The sequence below is a fragment of the Salvia splendens genome, chromosome 6 (genome assembly GCF_004379255.2).
Source record: "Salvia splendens isolate huo1 chromosome 6, SspV2, whole genome shotgun sequence".
NCBI lineage: Eukaryota > Viridiplantae > Streptophyta > Magnoliopsida > Lamiales > Lamiaceae > Salvia > Salvia splendens.
The window spans coordinates 2,799,630-2,820,492 of NC_056037.1; the positions used below are offsets into that span (position 1 = coordinate 2,799,630).

The following is a 20,863-nucleotide window of genomic DNA, read 5'->3' on the forward strand; positions in this document are numbered from 1 at the left end:
CATGATCAGAAAATTAAGATTCAATTAACAATTAACTTTAAAATCTATTAAGAAATGAAGGTGGACCAACTAAAATGACTTTTTTTACGTATTCACTTATTTTTTAAATCTAAAAATGCATTCATTCTAATCAAATGGGATAGTGTTTTGAAAGAGCATGTCAATAAATTCTTTATTTGCATCATCATATTCAATGATGTAGAATTATTTACTACAATGATATTTCTATATCTTAAATAGCTTTTTTTCTTCTAAAAATAGATTTATGCAGTTTATTTCCGACCCTATTCATAATCAATCTCTGAAATTATGCAAATCGAATTTAATTTGATATCCACATCTAAAATTTCATATTTGTCTCCATAGTTCAGTAGTATTTACTACTCCTCCATCCTCAAAGAATATGCGCTTTGGGTTCGATACGGATTTTAATACAAAAATTGGTAAAGTAAGAGTGAGGTAGATTGAAAAAGTAATAAAAATATTATTAATGGAAAATGAGTCTCACCCTAATAAAAAAAAAGTTTTTAAAATTAAAAACTGCATATTCTTGTGGGACGAATTAAAAAGGAAAAAAAAAACGTATATCTTTGTGGGACAGGAGTATTATTTTTTATTTCATATTTATCTCCATAGTTCAGTAGTACTAGTATTTATTATTCTGGCTTCCTCTAGCATAATGGCAAGCTAATCATCACAGTCATTATATTTAACCATTTGTTGGCTTCTTCTTCAACCATAATTATGAAGACAACAATTATTCATCCATTTATAACACGATCAAAACTTATATTTTGAAGCATATGTATATGATTTATTAAAATTGTACTAGTATTTAACAATTAAAAAAAAATCAAATCTTGTTACATTATGGTCAACTTCAAACTAAATAACATTTGGCTTCTTCTTCAACCATAATTATGAAGACAACAATTATTCATCCATTTATAACACGATCAAAACTTATATTTTGTTACATTATGGTCAACTTCAAACTAAATAAAAAATAAGGCTCATGTCAGGTTGAGATTTTTTAGCTTAATTGAGAATTGATATGCATTTTCAGCCACTTATCCACAACATTTTTGAAATGTCAACTGCAAGTAGATTATGTCAACTCGGGGATATTATCGTCAATAGTCTGCACATCAAATGTCAATAGCATGCACATCAAATGTCAACAACTTATAGTTGACATTATATGTGTATAGTTGATATGACTTGTATATGTAGTCGACATTATATGTGTATAGTTGACATGAATTGTATATATATAGTTGACATTATATGTGTAGTTGTCATGAATTGTACATGTAGTTGATAAAAATAAAATTTAAAAAAATTTAAAAAAATTATTTATTAAATAAAATGTACCATGAAATTACCATTATGCCTTTCATAATGAATTAATCTAAAAATATTTTACATGTGGCAATTTCTGGACCACTAATTTAATAAAAATGAGTGATTGATAATGCATCTCAATTATCAATTAGGCTAACAAATCTCAATTCATAACAACCTTATAACAACCTTATAAAATAATGTAGAATTACATATTAAATTCTATTATACCAAAGACATAACATATTTAAAATCATTACCCTGATTTGAATTTGCAATCCTTACCAAACAATGGTGTCGGAATGTATTACCGAACTAATAGAATATTCGAAGAACTTATTCTTTGTCTAATTTCAAGATTTAGCATTCAATATGTTTGTAATTTAAATGCGGAGTAAAAGCCAAAAGTAGTCAAGAACATATGACGATTTTATGATTTTGGTCCAAAACATTATCTTTTGAATTATTTAGTCTTTCACAATTGAAAATAGGCCGGATTTAGTCCTTTTTTAATAGCATCGTTACAAATTGACGGTTGACGACTAAATTAGGAATTTTGACTGGATTATAGCTTAAATTAGAATATTTAATTATTTTCTTATTTTTTAAAGATAAATTAAATTTCACTCTCTCTAAACACTCTCGTCGTTACTTGCACCTTAAATCCACCCTCCCCCGACACTCATTGATCTCTAATGAAAGCAAAGGCGGTGCACCTTAAATACACCTCCTGCCACTCTCGACCGCCAACGAGTCCCTCCTCTGCCATACCCACCAAATCACCCCCAATTCTTCCTTCCTCCCCCATGCCCTCCTGGTCCACCTCGCCCCTCCTCCCTTACATCGGCACCAAGCCTGTCACTCACAACCCCAACAACAACGCCCAAAACTTGCCCGGAGTCCATGCAATTTCGCCCTCTTCAACTCCCACACCGACCAGCTCCTCGCGCCGTGAACTCAAATTTCTGACGACACAATGCACTTCATCCAAGAAGAGGAAGGCGCTAGACTCTGATCTGATCTCAGTTCGCGCCGTTGCCAGCTCCGATTTTCGGTTGGTCAAAGTGCGGCCTCGCCGGGGCTGTCGCCGCCTTCCATCTCTATCCCTCCTTCGTTGCTTATTTCCAAATTAAAGGAGAATTGGTCTCCCCAATTTAAATCTCCCCCAAACAGAGAACCCTATTTCTCCTTCTATCTTCAATTTCTCCGTTTCGATGTCGTTTCTAAGATAATCTATTTTGTTTTTTTATTTGTAGTTCTTGCCTTTGTGATTTAGATGTTCAAGCATTCAAGAAAAAATTGGAAGAATATTAATGATTAACTATTAGGACTTTGGACTTAAAAAAAAGAAGGCGCGGCTAGAGAGAGAGAATTTTAGACATTTAAAAAATAAGAAAAAAACTAAATATTTTAATCTTAATCTTAATCTTAATCTTAATCTTAATCTTAATCTTAATCTTAATCTTAATCTTAATCTTAATCTAGTAAAAATAATTTAAATAGAATTTGACTGTTAATTTTTAACTGTGCTATCAAAAAAGGACTAAATCCGGTCCATTTTCAATTGTGAAGGATCAAATAATTCAAAAGATAATCTTCAAATCGGTTGGGGACTATTTTTATTTTACTCTTTAAATGCTACTGCTACTAAAGTTTTAAATTACTACTACTAAAATTTTGAATTAAATTAAGAATTGTACTCGTATTCAAGAAACACACACAACAAACGGTAGCAGTCAGAGTCAGACAGCGCCACACGCCCCTCTCTATTGTCCATTTGCCGCACCAAATCGCCAGCTTCATAGATATACAAATAAGAAAGAGGCCATTTTTCCAAATCGTTGAATTTGCCCCTTACTTCCCTCACCACCAACCCTTCAATTTGTACGTTCAATTGCAACTCACATCTATACTTATTCATCTTTCAGTCATTTCCTCAATTCGCATGCAACCGCCATTTTTCCGCCGTCAACTTTCTTGAAATTCACTATTTCCTCGGTTTCATCGAACACCCCTTTTGATTCTTGATATATAAAGGTAGGATCTTTCACTGTTTCTCTGATCTTTTCTTGCATTTGCCTGGTTGTTCTCTTGAATTTTGTTGTAGGTTAAGCTTTCGATTTCATTCTTTTCTTTAATTTATATTTGGTCAATTTTTAATTCCAGTTTTTGGATTTTAGATACAAGAATCTGTTGGTGGATCTAGTTTTTAATTGCTGGTATAATTAGGCTGTGATGTTTTTGGTTTGATTTCTTGTTTTTGATAATCTTCAATTAATTAGGTTGTGATTGCTAATTCAGTGATGTTCAATTTTCTATGTGATGTTCTTGATTACTTGTTTGAGATTATGGAAACTCTCTTAAGTTTGACTATATTAGGTTATGTTTCTATTCAAAAGATCATGATTTGGAGGAACTCATTTAGGTGAAATATGAGAAATTTATGTGTTTACTTTTTCACCAGATGATAATTGTCATCATTTTAGTTCAGCAAACATCGTCTGAACTCATTACGTTTTGTTCCATCCAGAATGGCCTCCGCAGCATTTCACCAAGCAGGTGTGGCTCTTCAATCGCGCGGTTACTTCAGTAACTGTTGCCTCGATCAGGAGAATGGAATCGCTTCAATTAGGTCGATTTCAAAAGGCATCAAGCTAGATATTACTCTGACAAGAAGAGAGACTTATTGCTCTAGGAGGAGGAGAGTCGCTGTGACTCAGGCATCGGCCTCACACTCCACAACGGTCCCTGACCCGGTTTTGTCCCCATCAAGTGGCACCCCAAGTGACTCCAAGAAGAAATCAAGTAATGCATTCTTCAAGTTGGCAGAGTGATTGCACATTTCAGCAATGTGGAAAATGACAACCTTTTAGTTCTTCTTGATATGATTTCTAATATTTTGTTATGCAGATGAAGCTGCACTGATTCTGATCAGGCATGGTGAATCTATGTGGAATGAGAAGAACCTGTTCACCGGTTGTGTTGATGTCCCACTCACTGAGAAGGGAGTGGAAGAAGCCATAGAAGCTGGCAAAAGAATCAGCAACATACCAGTCGACATGATCTATACTTCTTCGTTAATTCGTGCACAGATGACTGCTATGCTTGCAATGACCGAACATCGTCGGAAGAAGGTATTCCTTCAAATTATTTGAGCTCTTTCTTCAATAAATAGAGATACTCCAGAAAATGAATCTAAAGATATTAATTGGGGTATTGTCTTCATTATCTTCTTTGATATTTTGGAGATGGTGTTTTGTGGTTTGTTTGTGCATTAGTTAAGGAAAAGTTTCAGGCTCTGGTGCATCTTAATATACGAAGATCTTGAACGAAAGCAATTTTTGTATGCAGGTTCCAATTATTTTGCACGATGAGAATGAGCAAGCGAGAGCATGGAGCCAGATCTTTAGCGAAGATACTAAGAAACAATGCATCCCAGTTGTAACTGCTTGGCAGCTAAACGAAAGAATGTCAGTCACTTAAGCAAACTTCAATGCTGCTGTTGTGTTTGTTGCATTACATGACACCTTACCCATGAGTTATTCTATATGTAGGTATGGAGAACTACAGGGCCTGAATAAGCAAGAAACGGCTGATAGATATGGGACCAAACAAGTCCATGTGTGGCGACGCAGCTACGACACACCTCCTCCAAATGGCGAGAGTCTGGAAATGTGTGCTGAGAGAGCTGTTGCATACTTCACGGAATTTGTACGAGACAACTTTCTCGTAACATCTGTATTTACTCGCCTAATGCTTATTTAAGGTGCCATAATAATAACTATTGGTCGAACAGATTCAGCCTCAGCTTTTGTCTGGTAAGAACGTGATGATCGCGGCCCATGGAAACTCACTCAGGTCCATTATCATGTATCTGGACAAGCTGACTTCTCAGGAGGTTAGAATTGAGACCGAGGGAAATTGGTGTAGTTTGTTGTTATTTCTGTTACGTGCAAATATAAAAGCTACATGTTTCTCTTATCAGGTCATTAGCTTGGAATTATCAACTGGGATACCGATGCTTTACATTTTTAAAGAGGGTAGATTTATTCGCAGAGGTAGTCCTGTAGCACCAACTGAAGCTAGTGTTTATGCTTACACTAAGGTATGTGGCTTTTTTCTCTTCCATTCTTAACGAGATCTTTGTTTGTGATCATGCGAATGATTGTTAAAATGCTGTCACTTCTCTACATAATTCCATTGATTCTTTTGTTGAGATAAACATACTAACTGTTAACCAAAAAAATATGCGAAGGGGGACTGGTTGTTTGGGTGGACTCTATTAAACATACTTAACTGAATTACTTACAAAATACTGATCTTGTTGAAGAAGGATAATAGCGGAGTAATAAAAAAGAAGGTGCTTAGCACTCTGCTTTTTTTTAGCTCAGAAAAGCTCTATGTACTCTTTTGATTTCCTACATCTGAAAATAAAATGGATCAAAATCATTTCCTTTATATCTCCGACTGGCTGCTTTCATCTATCCTATGTCAAACTAGACATGATTTTGTTGCTATCTAAGTTGTACTATTGCATCATATGATAGCGAGGGGCCGATATTATGAACTTCATACTTGCCTTATCATATACTACTAATAAATGATTGTGTGAAATTTCCATTTTTTCTTTTGCTTTTTCCTAAACTTTTTACTTGTATGAGGGGCATCAATGATAAAAGTTCACTCTTCTTTCTTTTGGCACTGTAATGCAGAGTTTGGCTCAATACAGGCAGAAGTTGGATGAAAAGCTCCAATCCTGATGGATCTATGACTTTGCATATATCGTTTTCTGTTATGCGTTCCGACAAAATTTCTTAGTTAAGAAATCAGAATTCTGGAAGAAGCACAGGCAACCGTTCTCTCAGCTTAATGTTATGCTGATCCATCATCCCTGCGTGGCCTCTGTTTCTTCTTCCCTCTACCAGCTTTAGTGTCGTATTTAATCGATTGATTGTTGTATCTGAACCTACAGAAACTTATAAAAAAGGGCACTCTGAAGAGTGTTCTACCATCTAGTTGCACTGTTGCAGAACTTCTGAATTAGATATTATTTTTTTGTATATTGGTATTGGAACTCCAATAAATGAAACGTTTGATGTGTTGCATTAGATTACGACATTAATAGCGCGTTCATCGCCCCCCACGCCTATGCAGAGGGTGCCCTCATCAATAAACATTGCCCCACTTTCATCAGCATGGCTAAAGCTTTCACATGGATTGATATCAAATCCAATTTCTTTAGTCTCTCCCGGACTCAATACCACAGTCTTGAACTCAACCAACTGTCTCCTCGTACCGCCACTTCCCGTGTTGTTGCTTCTAGCAAACAACAACATTGGATGCTTGCCAGCCATGCCTCCATGATTGGTGACTCTCACTTGGGCTGAAAACTTGATGCTCTCGCTGCCCTTGCTCCCCAGTTCAGACACAGATATCGGACCAGATTTCTTCATGGCCGATAAACTGTTCAGAAAGAGGCTGCCACGGCTGACTGAGATGAACTTGTAAGTGTAGTTTGTGTAGCTGAGTCCATAGCCGAATTCATACACTGTCGGACCAGTGTAGAATCTGTAGGTTCGCCCCGGATAGCCTTGAGACGGATCAGGCCTCATCCTCATATCTGTCATCGCCACCTTGCTGAACTCTTTCGGATACCAAGTAACCGGTAGTTTCCCACCTGGATTGTTGTCTCCACACAGAGTCTGAGCCACAGCTACCCCTCCAGCCTCACCCGGATAACTGGCCCACAGGATGCTCCCGATTTTGGGGTTTCGCTTAGCAAAGGAGACATCAACAGGGCCTCCACAGAGAAGCACCAGCACAACTGGCTTCACAGCAGCTTCTGCAACAGCTGTGATGAGATCCTCTTGATGCCCGGGCAGCCCCAGCTCGACCCTATCGAGCTTCTCCCTCTCCAACGACTGATCCAGCCCCATGACAAGGACAACACGATCCGCCTCCTTCACAATGGCCACTGCTGCATCAGTTGAAACTGAAGTGCAGTTGGCAAACTCACAGCCTTGATTAAATTTGGTGGGAAAGCTATAAAGATTCTCGAGTGCTTGGAGGATTGAGGCGGTTTTGCACGGATAGCCTTCGTAGTTTCCGGTGAAGATGGCGGAGGAGTTGGCGTTGGGGCTGATGAGGGTGAGGGACTTGGTGGAGGTCTTGGAGAAAGGGAGGAGGGCGGCTTCGTTTTTGAGGAGGACAATGCCAGAGCGTGCTGCTTCGAGGGCGAGGTCTTGGTGGTCGTTGCTGCAGACGGAGGTGGCATTGATGGCGCCGTATAGGAGCTTTCTCGGATCGCCGTCGAAATGGCCGAGCCTCATTCGGATGGAGAAGAGGTTGAGAAGGGCTCTGTCTATGTCTGATTCTGATACCTTCTTCTGTTCCACAGCTGATTTTGTGTGTTTTAACAAGTAGCTTCCACAGTTCACATCCATACCTGGGAATTTGTTTGTGTTTTTAGTCAAAATTTAATGTAGCAACTAAGTAAATTATTTTTACAATTAATTTTGTGTATATATAGAAGTGTGCATGAATTTTCACACTTTGGCGGTTAGCAATATAAATTCTTAATAATTTAATATTTTAAATTAGTTGAGAATAAACTGTATTATAATGAATTAAATTTTTTTAATGTAATAATTATAAAAATAATATCTTACGCTTGTAATACAAAATAGCAAATAATCTAGTCATATATGCAAAAACAAAGCAAAGGACAAAAAAGACAAACATGAGAGACTTTTATAAGAAAAATGAATCAATTAAAGTTGCATCTCCACCCACAAACAAAAAAAAATGAGAAGAAGATGCAATGAAATAAGGCTGCAATTAAACTTTATAAAATATAGCAGTAGTACTATAATTATTAGTAAAATAAAATCCAATTCTAGTAATGAAAAATGAAATTTGTTGATAGTTTTCTATTCGATTTTAATGAAATAAGGCTGTTACTTTGCATACGTAGGGACATATAACATACTCCTTCCGTCCATGAAAATTTATCACTTATTTCCTTTTTCGTTTGTCCCTAAAAATTTGTCACTTTTCACTTTTATTATTTTTTGTAGTAAACCCTACATTCCACTAACTCAATCACACTCACATTTTATTATAGAGAAAATAGCCATTTAAATCACCAAGTTTGGTCAAAATCTGATCAATCCCACGAAGTTTGAAAACAGCTAATTAAATCACGAAGTTTCAATTTTTCTATTTTATCCAAGTATCTAATTTTCAGGCAAAATCTTTGTTGACGTGGCAGTCTAGAACGACGTCGTCCAGGGCCAAGAAAACGACGTCGTTTCCTAATTTCTAATTTCAAATTTAAATATTTTTTGAAAATTTTTAACCTTGTCTCACTCCATCGTTGTCTTCAACGCCATGTTTTCTCTTCCACCTCCAACTCCAACGCCTTGAATTCTAGGGTTTCGTTCATGTTTCGGAGGTAGATGCCATGTCTTCTTTTCCACCTCCAACTCCAACGCCATAAATTCTAGGGTTTCGGAGGTCGCCGTCCGCCCCCGCCAATGCGGATGACAGAGTGAAGAGGAGAGAAAGGATTGGAATTAAGAGTAGCTTTGATGCCAGGGCAATGTGGAGAGGACTCGGTGGTGACTCATAGTAAATGCTTCTTCAAACAAGTCACCAGTTTTGCTAGAATTGCTTGATGGACCACCAGCAGACTGCCAAAGAAGACAATAACTTGAAGTTAAGAAATTGTAGGAATATTAGCCAGATTAGACAGAATTGTAGTGTTGGAGAATGGAGATTTCAAAAGTTGCAGGGTTACTGTTTATGGCTCAGAATTAGAACAACGTTGTTCAACATTTGTTTATAGTACTCCCTCCGTCCCGGACTACTTGCATTTATTTCCTTTTTGGGCATCCCAAGTTATTTGCACTCTTTCCATTTTTAGTAAAAATTATCACCTACAGCCGCAATTGTTGACGTTTCTATACACTCATTCCTTAACCTCCGTGCCGAAAAGGAAATGTGCGAGTAGTCCGGGACGGAGGGAGTATTAAATATAGCAACGGCATCGCAATCCGGTGCAATGTACCTTATCGAGAATATATATTTTGTTAGGTGATTCAGATTATTGATAGATGCTTTTGCATAATAATTTATGTAATTTATGTATAAATTATTGAAAAAGAACATTTGAAAAAATGCCCTTCGCGACTCCATTTATGTCCGCCTATGAATAATGGTGTGATACATCGATGTTTTCAAGATCATCAATCGCTTTATTGAAGTCTTCAAGCTGCTCCATTACTGCCTTCTCTTCCAAGAACTTATAAGAATAGAGCCTCTACTTCATATACAATCGATTGGCTAGGGACTTTGTAAGATATAAGTTCTCCAGTTTCTTGAGAATTCCGGCCGCCGTCTTCTCCTTCGCGACCTCTCTGAGCACTTTATCGCTCAAGCACAGAACCACCACGCTGTGAGCTCTGGCCAGAATATCAGCTCGCTTGATAACCGCCTTCTCATCAAAATCGGTCTCAGCTTCCTCTTTCTCTTCATAAGCGCTGCCGATAGCCCTTGTTGAATGAGCATCGCGCGCATCTTCATCCGCCATAGACCGAAGTCGTTTTTGCCGGTGAACTTCTCCGCTTCTAACCTCGCCGCCATCTTTACCGCGGATTCGATTCCAAAGATCAAGCCGCAATTCGATCCTATTGCTTGCGCTTCTCACAGACGGCGCCAATTGTTAACTTCTTTGGAATTCGAATATTGAAACTTGAAGTTGAGTTTTTGAGAGAAAGAAATCTTGAATTGAACTGAATGGAATTGAATTACAAACTGCTACTTGACTATCACTATTTAAAAGAACAAAGAAGACAAAAAACTGCCCAACTAACTTGATCAACTTACTCTGATCTAATGGCTTACTTTCAACCTAATCTAACGGACTACAAAACAACGGCCCAGATTTAACTAGCCGTTAAATCTTCTTCTTTATCACAAATTCCTTCAAGTACGGAATCTGCTTGATCAAGCTGTGGGAGTAACTTGATCAGGCTGCTTGAGGTTGACTTGATCAATCTGCTTCTTGGCTGACTTGATCAAGCTGCTGCTTGAGTGGCTTGAGCTGCTGCTTGAGTGACTTGATCAAGCCGCTGCTCACCATGACTTGATTAATCTACAATATCAAGTACGCTTCGAGACGCAACTGATGAATTTAAACTGTTAAACAGGAGAGTGGTGGAAATCCAAGGTCGAAAACCTTTACAAGAAATTCCTCATCACTAGAGCCGATCCCGACCCTTCTAATGCGTTCCTCATCAATGGCCAACCTGGTGACCTCTATCCATGCTCAAAACAAGGTAAATTAGTAAATGTGTGTATAAGTAAATTTACTAGTAGTAATTTTTTATATATAATTTTGGCGCAGATACATACAAGTTGCAAGTAGAATATGGGAAAGGTACCTAATCAAATTGATTAATGCTGCGATGGACAACATCATGTTCTTCAAAATCGGCAACCACAACTTCACAGTCGTGGGCACCGACGGGACCTACACGAAACTGTTACTTACAAATTACGTAGCGATTTCGCCTGGCCAAACCCTAGATCTGCTTCTAGAAGCCAACCAGCCGCCGAGCCACTACTACATGGGCGCCAGAATCTACGCCAGCTTTGAAGAAATCTTCTCCATAACCATCCCCACCACCGCAATAATCGAGTACGTAGGGAACTACACGCAGCCGCCGTCACCTCCGCTCCCATCCTTCCCCGGATTTAAAGACCAGGCAGCATTGATCGGCTTCACAAACCAACTAAAAAGCGTCGACGTTCCAAAAAAAGTGGACGAAACCTTTTTCTACACACTCTCAATGAACACACTGCAGCCTTTTTCGAACTCCACAAGGCTGCTCGCGAGCGTGAACAACGTGTCAATGTTGCTTCCGACAAGCATCGACATTCTCCAAGCTTACTACTACAGAGGGATAAATGGAGTTTTCACGACTGATTTCCCCGACCTCCCGCCGTCTTCGTTCAACTATGCATATGGTAGACCGCTCAAGGAAGAGAGTGGGGCCGAAATCAGAACGGCGGTTCGTATAACACGGCGGTGGAAGTGGTGTTTCAAGGAACATCCCATGCATTTGCACGGACTCAGCTTCTACGTCGTCGGGTCCGGGTTGGGGAACCATGACAGGATCCGGGATCCGCCCAACTATAATCTTGTCGATCCGCCGTTGATGGAAAACATCATCGTGCCCAAAAATGGATGGACGACTATTAGATTTAAGGCTAACAATCCAGGTATATTGTCAAATTTATTCCGAATTTTGAAATAATATACTACTCCACTTTTTTATGATGATAGATAGGGGGCTTTGCACAATTATTCACATAGAATATCAAAAATTAAGTATTTTATAAATAAAAAAACAAAAAAAAGAAAAATAATTGAAGCACCTCTTTGGTTCTTACCACTATGTATGTTACAGGAGTGTGGTACATGCACTGCCATTTGGAGCGTCACATGAGCTGGGGAATGGGAATGGTGTTCATTGTGAGGGACGGGGCCCGCCCCGATGATAAGATGCTGCCGCCTCCACCGGATATTCCATACTGCGGCAGCGGCGAACTTTCATCTCCTCCTCTTGTGTTTGGTGAGGATCTTCGTACCAAAATGGGTAAGAGAGAAGAAGATGCTCAATAATTTTATCTAGATTTATTTGAGTTTATTAGCTTGAGGGCTTATGGATTGTGCTAATATGATGGATTTATCAAAATTAGGTTCATTTCAAACCCATGTCACAAGCGAGCCCTCTAAAATAGATGGGCTTTTGAGCTTATGGTTGTTGAGATAGAAACATGGTAATATTGTGGGCCTTTAATTGTCTTAATTAACTTATTAACAGGCTTGGGTTTCAATTGTTGGTTTTCAAACATTTTTAAACTAATAGTACTACCTCCGTCCCCCAAATATTGTCCCACTTTGACCCGACACGAGTTTTAAGAAATGTAATGGAAAGTGAGTTGAAAAAGTTAGGGGATTGTGGGTCTTACTTTTATATATTAGTTTTATAATAAAATGTGAGTATGAATGACTTAGTGGAATATGAAGTCCATTACCAAAAATGGTAAAAAGTGAAATGGGACAAACTTTGGGGGACGGACGGAAATGGAAAAATTAGACAAATTTTCATTGACGGAGGTAGTATCAACTATCAAACGCCAGAACAATTTTACATTTTCAATCTCTAAAATTCTTCTTTTTTTTTCTCACTCTTATTCATAAAAGTAAAGAAAAGAATATCCAAAATCACAAAAAAAAATATATGGTATTCAAAGTTATATTCTTATTATACTCTTTCTTCCCTCTATTGACTATTAGTAATAAATTTATTCATTGTTGAAGAAACGAATTTTAATAAAATGGTTAAATAATGTTTGAGTGGAGTGCCATATTTTAAATGTGGTGGATTATTGTTAATTACGGGTATAGCGTGACAATTTTTGTGGACCGATAAAAAAACAAACTATTTGTAATTTCGGTGTTCGATATTCAACCTTGAAGATTTTCAATTTGATTCTGCTTTTCGATTCTGAGTCAAACGATTGCACAAGTAGTCTTTCTACATCGGAACGCGAACGTGTTTTGAGATCTGCTTTTAATTATATTGATATGATTCAACTTGTAAATGTTTGTGATTAATTAATTTACTTAGTATTTGTTAATTCCAGTGTAGTGTTGCGTGCCCGTGGTCTGTGGAGTTTAAAACAAGAATTTATTTTTTTAAGTTTTTCGAGAAACAATTTTTTAATTTCCTTTTGTAGTTATCTAAGATTCATTGATATTAACTTTACATTTCAACTCATTATTATAATTATCTTGCGTTATAATTTTAGTTTTCACTAAAGATTGTCTTAAAATGCAATTAATCTTAAAAATAAAAGTATAGTTCACAGTGAGTTTAGTACTTTCATGTGTGTTGATTTAAAAACATTGTTCACGAACTAACAAGAGTCAAGGTTAAAGAGCTCGACCATTTATTTAACGAGGTGAGGAATCACATATGTATATTTATTCCACTTCATTTAATTTTATGTATGGATCTAGAAGAGATTGTTTAATCTTATCTTTATTATTCCTTCCGTCCCAGATAGTTTATCCCATTTTTTTTATTTCGGTCCTTCCCTCATAGTTTGTCCAATTTCACTTTTTACCATTTTTTGTAATGGACTTCATATTCCACTAACTCATTCCTACTCACATTTTATTATAAAACTAATATTCCTATATAAAAGTAGGACCCACATTCCACTAACTTTTTTCAACTCACTTTTCATTACATTTCTTAAAACCTGTGCCCGATCAAAGTGAGACAAAATATATAGGATGAAGGGAGTAGTATATATTTGTATACAATAATATGATTTGATTTGATTTCTTATAAAAATAAAGAATGAAGAATTAAAATTATCATTCTCCTTCTCTTAGATCGCTGCCTTTTTCCCTCATGAAAAGAGGTTTCCAAATGTCCTTGTTGGTCATGGCCGTGTTGCCACAACAGTCTTCCACCGGCCACCAATTTGACTCGATTGTCCACTTAATGAAAGCACCATTATTACAAGCTAAACATGTCAACTCATCCTAAAAGAATAGCCGATATATATCGGCTCAAACAATATGTCCTCAGTTTTAATTATTTATTTTTACTTTTGTGCAGTTGAATTTCTATTTTCTTTTCTAACTTAGTAAATAGTAGTAACTCATAGGGAGTTGAAGGGATTTTAGCTAGTTAGAAACTAACAAGGTCAAATATAAAATCTTGGGGATCCTTCACCATGAATCCATTCATATAAAGATCATATATAGCATGATTTTCAAGCTAGTATTTAAATCTCCAAGGAATAGATCTGTCATAAAAAATTTACATATTTGATTTTTACTTTAAGACAACCTATATTTTACTATTACAAGAGGCACGAACGCACGACTTATTATGATGACATTTTTTTAGGTTCCATGAAACAGGCATCACGAATCATTGTTAACTAAACTAATGAAAACAGATTAAAAAATTCAAATAGAATGTCCTGTTAAGCATTTTATATTCCAAAAATCAATAATAAATTATAGTGGATCAATTAATGATGTTGACGATGCCAATCTAGTGGACAAATGTATTAAGTGATGATTGATGACTATCATAATACTATATTAGTCTTAGAAATTTAGAATGAACCGCGAAATAAGTATATCGAAATTAAATTGAGGTTATATATTTGCGATATGAATAGTGATAAAATGCAAACTCTATATATTGTACAAATTTCAAACTATGATCTGAATCAACACAACATCAACCGTTGACATTTTTTGTTGCTATTATTTTGACATCTATTGACATTTTCAACTGTCCAGATTATAGTTTGGAGTTTGTGATGTAGTACTACTATAAGTTTATGAACAAAGATTTAATTTCGTTTAAAATACTTTTGCTTTTATTTTTCACTTGTTGCGTGAAGAATTATTTTTGTCAATGTACCAATATTTATATTTCTCTCTACTCTATTTCTTATTATATTTCTCTCTACTCTATTTCTTACAGGGGAGTGATCAATTGCTAACTCACTCTCTAGTTGCTAACTACAACTAATTTAAAACCATAGGATTTTAGAAATCTAGTGGTCTAAAATTTGCCACGTATAATTTTCATTTTTATTAATTAAATTGAAAAAGATAAAAAAAACTACCAAATTAGGGTTTTGGATGAAAATATCAATATAATATTTTGAAAATATCAACACGATGCTTTGAGAATGTCAACACATTGCTTTAAGATTGACATTCTACATGTATTATATTGACATATTTTATATACTATGTTGACATTTGTTGTTGTACGAACATCGGAACATATGCAAGTGAGATCTCGTTAGAATCCTTACGAAATTATCTTTAATTTGATATATGTTGTGCGAAAAAATAATTTAAATCGAGAAAGTTATATGCGTTTTTAAAGGTATGTGATATTTTTCAAAAGTTAGTTACAACTAATTTGTTGTAAATTGACCTTAATACCCTTATTGACGTTTTGTGTTGATCGTATTGACATTTCAGGGCTGACGATCTAATCAAGGGCTATAATTTAATTATAATTAGCAGTATTGAGTTAGCAATATAACACTCCCTTTCTTACATTTATTTTTTTCTCTCATTTATTTAAATTTCTCATAAATAATTTTACTTCACGGTTGATTAATATTATAAAATATTTATCTAAATATGAGAGAATAATATGCATAGGTCGATTGATAAAATAGCTTTTAAACAAAAAAAAAAACAATAAAGACAAATATATCTATTAATAGTGTAAATATACCTCAAAAAATTAAGTACTAGTAATATTTGTCTAGAGAGTACTCTTTTTTTATGAGATGCCGCGATATTAATATCCAATCTCAGATTCTCAACTGTCCAAAATCCTTTTTACAGAACTTTTTTTTATTTAAATTAATCATATACAGCCAAAAATCGTATCTTAGACATATCTCACTCGTTAAGTGCGTTAGACTAAAAATTTAAAATTGATTAACACAAAGTAAGCAAAAACAACCAAAAGTATATGAAACGCCGAAAAATCCAATAAATCTTCGATAGTTAATTACTCCTACTTATGTCATTCGTAGTTTTATCCGATATATTATTCTAATTAAGATACACGGTTGACCTATAACGATAACTAAAGTAATGATTAAACAATTGTAAATTATAAACCCTGCGAACCGATGTAGTATTGCATATTATATGTATATAATAATAATATGAGAAAGTAGAAGAGAATTAATTAGGTGAGACAAGCATATCCGGCGGCGTGGGCTACGGCAGCTTCTCTTATGAATAATTAAAATATATTTTAGAATTGAATAATTTGAATAGTCTAACCTATTTATCTACCAATATTCTGATAATGTGGATCACAGCACAAGAACTCAACTACTTCAAAAATGGGATGCTACCCAGCAAATATCAATCGTTATTGAAACCCTAAGCAATAAATAGCATAAATGACATTCAAACCCTAAAAATATATTTCAATTATGTATATTGCACAATTAACAACATTCAGACCCTAAATAATAGTTCTAGAGGAGGAGTATCACAGCGCGGCATATCCGGCGGCGGTGGTAGCATCTTCTCGTTGGGGCGATCACCGTCTTTAACGATGAAAACCATCTTCATTCCCCAAGTCTGATGACGCTCGAAATGACAATGCATGTACCAAACTCCTGCAAAATGCAGCATTAGCATGTTTGGAACTCACTCCGTCCCTGATTACACGTCTTACTTTTTGGTGGCTTAGTTTTTAGAAAATTTGAAGCAAGGTATGGTGGAAAAAGTTACTGAAACTTAAGTCTCATTTTAAAATACTCCATATGTTCCATAAAAGTATACACTATTTTCTATATTTGACTATCTCTTAAAAGCAACCCTTCTATTTTTGGTAACTTTTTTTTATCTAATGAATAAGACCATATTTGTCCATTTTCTATTTTCAACCGTCTTATCAAAATAACCCCTTCTGTTTTTTCATAAAAATAATTGTATTTGCCATTCTAAAAGTTGTTTTTTTTTACTCAGAAAATATTTATTTTATAATGATGTACTATTAATGAAATAAGTTATTAAAAAAGTGAAATGAGACAAATAATAACGAACTTACCAGGATTGCTAGCCTTAAATCTTATAACGGTCCATCCGTTTTTGGGAACTACCGTGGTATCCATAAACGGCGGGTCCACGAGGTTCAAGTTAGGACGGTCCCGGGCTCCGTCGAAGTTCCCCAATCCAGAGCCGAGGACGTAGAAGCTGTAGCCATGTAAATGGATGGGATGATCGATTCCCTCCCCGAGGATAGTTCCTTGAAACACGATTTCAACAGTGGCGTTATAATCCAACATATACACAGCAGTCGCATAATGCGGATACGACTCATTCCTCTCCAAACTAACTTGTGTATAATTGAAGACTCTTTCTGGACGATCTGGGAAATCCGGTGTGAAAACCCCTCTGATCCCTTTGTAGTAAGCTTCTAGAATGCTTGTTTTCGGCATTATCATCGACACGTTGTTTATGCTTGCCTGGAGCCTGTCGTCTTGCAAGCACGACGAATTCGCCCCACATGGCCACAGATTGATGGAGAGGACGAAGAAGAGGTTTTCTGTGATGTTGATTGGGACATCAATGGGGTGTTTATCGTCGGCCAGGCTTCTGAGCTTGTTGCTGAAATAGATCGACGTCACGTACCCTTCGATTTCCGGGAATGAGGGGAACAGCGGCGACGGCGGCGGGGTGTAGTTCCCGACGTACTCGAGGATTCCGGTTGTCGGGACGTAGTCGGCTCCCGAGGCGTATACTCTCGAAGCCATGTAGTAGTGGCTTGGCGGCTGGTTGGTTTCGAGGAGGAAATCGATGGTCTGGCCGGGGGCGATCGCGATGTAGTGGGTGTTCAACGGCTTCGTGTAGGAGCCGTCTGTTCCGACCACGGTGACGTTGTGGCCGGCGATCTTGAAGAACATGATGTAGTTCATCATTGCACTCACCAATCTGAAAAGGTAGGTCTTGCCTGGCTCGACTTTCAACCTGAATGTATCTGCAGGTCAAAAGACTAGCATGTCAAGAAAGATAGTTCATTTAGTCTATAAACGTCACATCAATTGATTTATTAATTCACCTTGTGATGAACATGGATACATATCCCCAGGTTGACCATTCATGAGGAAAGCATCACAAATCGGGGGATCGCGCCCTGCGGCAATAAAGCTTCGATAGACTTTTTGAATATCGGCATTCCACCACTCTCCTGCACATCCCAAAAGACTAGCTTATCAGGACATACATAGACTCAATTTGGTCTATAAATCTAACATCGGATGTCACATTATGACATACCTAGTAAGATGGGAATTTGAGCATGAGGCTTGGGGAAAGGATAACTTTCCGTGGTAGGCGGAAGGACGATGATGGCGCCATACACAGTAGCCCGAGACCAGTCACTGTGAGCGTGCCAAAATACAGTGCCTTCTTCGTCGGAGAGAATCATCCTTTGTCGAAACTTGTTGCCGGGAGTGATAGGACACATCGTCACGATGTTGGTGCCATCAGACCATGGGTATCTCGGCATTTTTACACCATGCCTGAAATTACGAAGAGTTATATAACTCTAATAGTATATCATACCATTTCTATATATTTTTACGTACCAATGGATGGTTATATTTTGATCGGACAGATTAATAATATCGACTTCGACCACATCTCCCCTTCTAGCATATATAGTTGGCCCCGGGAACTGTCCGTTCACCGTTAGCATGTTTTTGGTGGTGCATAGCCTTGTGTGTGATGATCTTCTCACCTGCAAAATAGGGTTTTCTAAAAATTTAAAACATTACAAGAAAAAGAAAACAAATTCCAATATTAGTGATGAGTAACTTACTTCAAACCTATGAATCAAAGCATGGACAGGTGTCAGCATAATAATACCCCACAAGCACAAAAAGAAAAACTTCGTAGCCGAAAACATTTTCTTTCTTTTTTCCCCCTTTTTTGGGGCAATAATATTGTGGCTGCCTCTCTATTTCTTTGATTGTTGAGATCGGAGAGAATTTGTTAGGTATTTATAGTTGATTGTATTTTAATAATTGGAATTGTTGACATTAATGTGGAGAACGTGGGTCCGCTATATTTATTTTCTTGTTACACCACGCCTCCTTAATTGAGTGAGACTTCTCTTTTTAATATTTGTAGTACATCATAATTTAAAAATGAGGCTTAAGAACGATATTTAATTTGATCAACAATAGAGTAGTTGCAAAAAACGTGGCATAAATTTGTTGGTCTCCCTAAGCCATTTTAATTTTTACCGATGGAGTAATGTAACGAGCACATGTACTTGAAAAATAGTAGTATGTGAATTAATACACTTGTGCTCATATATAGTATTAATACTGTCACATTGGTATTGTGCTACGAATTTGGTTCCAAAACGCCCAAAGGTTTGCAACCACGAAATGAGCACATCTAACTTCCCTCGACGAAGACGTCTAAACTGCCATCTCCTGCAACCTATTCTTGTGCTCACCTCTAATTTTAAAATAATTGACATGAATTGTTACGCTTACCATTTACTAGGATCGTCAAGCAACATTAGTTTGATATTGTCCGCTTTGGGTCAAGCCCGCACGGATTTATTTTTGGGCCACTCCCAAAAGGCCTCAAACTAATTGGGGTAATTGGGGTTGGACAGGAATTATATACACCTTCCAACTTCTCTCACTCATCCGATGTGGGATAGGTTTGTAACCCAACATTTACTAATACTCCTACTTTGTTTAGTATAATATCATCTAGTGTACTACACATTTTCTTGGTTTTTTCTTTATTTACCGGAACTGTGAGAATTTATCTGAACCGAAACCGTGCCGGAACCGCAAAAACCGCCTAAAATCGGCCGTTCGGAACCGTGAAAAACTGCAAGAAAATCGCCGATTTTGGAACCGTAACCGCCGGTTCCGGAGGCACCTCTACTCCGAACACATACGACTAGAACAAGATACACACATAAAATTTAAAGATAACATTCATTTAAATCTCGAAATTGTGTTAACTGTTTTGGCCAGTCATTAAAGTACAAAACCAAAACTAAAATTATAAGTTTCGATTTTTCATGATTTTTTTTTAGATTTTCAGAGTTTTTTTAGTACTCCTACAATTTATCTTTTTAACTGAAGTGAGCTTTTTTTTCTCTCTAGTTCAAAATAGGGCCCATCATTATAATAACTTGTGGTGGACAGACAAGATAAAATAAATAAAACTTGTGTACACACCTAATTTTCTACAATACAATAAGCTATGTGAGTTTCAAAATTTTTTGTACCTAACACAAAATAAAAATGAAATAGTATTTTGCATGAATAGTGTAATTAAGTATCAATGGGGTTCTTAGTTTTTTTTTTTGGATATGGTCAATGCCAGGTAAAAATAACGAAGTCCGTCGATAACTTTGGTGCTTTGTATTTACGTCAAAGTTTGTTAGTGGTCGGTATTTACCTACGGATCATTTTTGGTTGCTATCCACATATATTACGCAAACCTATCTATATTTAAGGGTGCATTATAATGCTAACTTTTCGTAAATTGCTAACTTGCTAACTCATCAACACAATATATTAAAAATGTCAATACGATCACATTAAAATGTCAACATAAATTTGTGTTGACATTTAAATATCAATGTCAACATAATATATTAAAATATCAACTACGTTTATGTTGAAATTTTTAATACATTGCATTGATGAATTAACAAAGCTAACAACTTAAGAAAGTTAGAGCATGCGCAGCGGTGGCGTCCGTCGCCACCGCCGTCCGCGCCGCTGGCACGGCGCTGCTCGATGTATCGAGCACGTCCGTGCCAGCGGACGCACACGTGGCGCGCTCACATTCGTCAACGGCATAGCAGTTGTGTTTAAACATTTTTTA

At 36.7% G+C, this 20,863-nt stretch overlaps 3 protein-coding genes and 1 pseudogene across 3 annotated transcripts; 2 read left to right on the forward strand and 2 right to left on the reverse strand.

Annotated features, from left to right (window-relative positions):
* Nucleotides 1-3,075: 3,075 nt before the first annotated feature.
* LOC121809809 (2,3-bisphosphoglycerate-dependent phosphoglycerate mutase 1-like) lies at nucleotides 3,076-6,466 on the forward strand. Its single transcript, XM_042210616.1, has 8 exons — nucleotides 3,076-3,381; nucleotides 3,875-4,149; nucleotides 4,255-4,478; nucleotides 4,696-4,814; nucleotides 4,899-5,055; nucleotides 5,141-5,242; nucleotides 5,330-5,449; nucleotides 6,057-6,466. Exons 2-8 carry the CDS (start codon nucleotides 3,876-3,878, stop codon nucleotides 6,102-6,104), a joined length of 1,044 nt encoding a protein of 347 aa, XP_042066550.1. The 5' UTR covers nucleotides 3,076-3,381; nucleotide 3,875; the 3' UTR covers nucleotides 6,105-6,466.
* LOC121809808 (probable beta-D-xylosidase 7) lies at nucleotides 6,442-7,788 on the reverse strand. Its single transcript, XM_042210615.1, has one exon. The coding sequence runs from the start codon at nucleotides 7,785-7,787 to the stop codon at nucleotides 6,450-6,452; it is 1,338 nt and encodes a 445-aa protein (XP_042066549.1). The 5' UTR covers nucleotide 7,788; the 3' UTR covers nucleotides 6,442-6,449.
* A 2,451-nt stretch (nucleotides 7,789-10,239) lies between these two features.
* Nucleotides 10,240-12,031, forward strand: LOC121807922 (annotated as a pseudogene).
* Nucleotides 12,032-16,447: 4,416 nt separating this feature from the next.
* On the reverse strand, nucleotides 16,448-18,905 carry LOC121807210 (laccase-14-like). Its single transcript, XM_042207426.1, has 6 exons — nucleotides 18,819-18,905; nucleotides 18,586-18,737; nucleotides 18,275-18,519; nucleotides 18,057-18,185; nucleotides 17,046-17,975; nucleotides 16,448-16,611 (listed from the first exon to the last, which is right to left on the reverse strand). The coding sequence occupies exons 1-6, from the start codon at nucleotides 18,903-18,905 to the stop codon at nucleotides 16,448-16,450; spliced, it is 1,707 nt and encodes a 568-aa protein (XP_042063360.1).
* Nucleotides 18,906-20,863: the final 1,958 nt, after the last annotated feature.

Bases quoted from the DNA above. Each gene is read 5' to 3' on its own strand.
- LOC121809809 (XM_042210616.1), top strand. From the start codon at position 3,876: ATGGCCTCCGCAGCATTTCACCAAGCAGGTGTGGCTCTTCAATCGCGC. The intron at 4,150-4,254 runs GTAATGCATTCT...TTTGTTATGCAG, and splicing joins TGACTCCAAGAAGAAATCAA to ATGAAGCTGCACTGATTCTG. The intron at 4,815-4,898 runs GTCAGTCACTTA...TTCTATATGTAG, and splicing joins TGGCAGCTAAACGAAAGAAT to GTATGGAGAACTACAGGGCC.
- LOC121809808 (XM_042210615.1), bottom strand. From the start codon at position 7,787: ATGGATGTGAACTGTGGAAGCTACTTGTTAAAACACACAAAATCAGCT.
- LOC121807210 (XM_042207426.1), bottom strand. From the start codon at position 18,905: ATGTTTTCGGCTACGAAGTTTTTCTTTTTGTGCTTGTGGGGTATTATT. The intron at 18,738-18,818 runs GTAAGTTACTCA...CCTATTTTGCAG, and splicing joins CTTTGATTCATAGGTTTGAA to GTGAGAAGATCATCACACAC. The intron at 17,976-18,056 runs GTGAATTAATAA...TTTGACCTGCAG, and splicing joins GTATCCATGTTCATCACAAG to ATACATTCAGGTTGAAAGTC.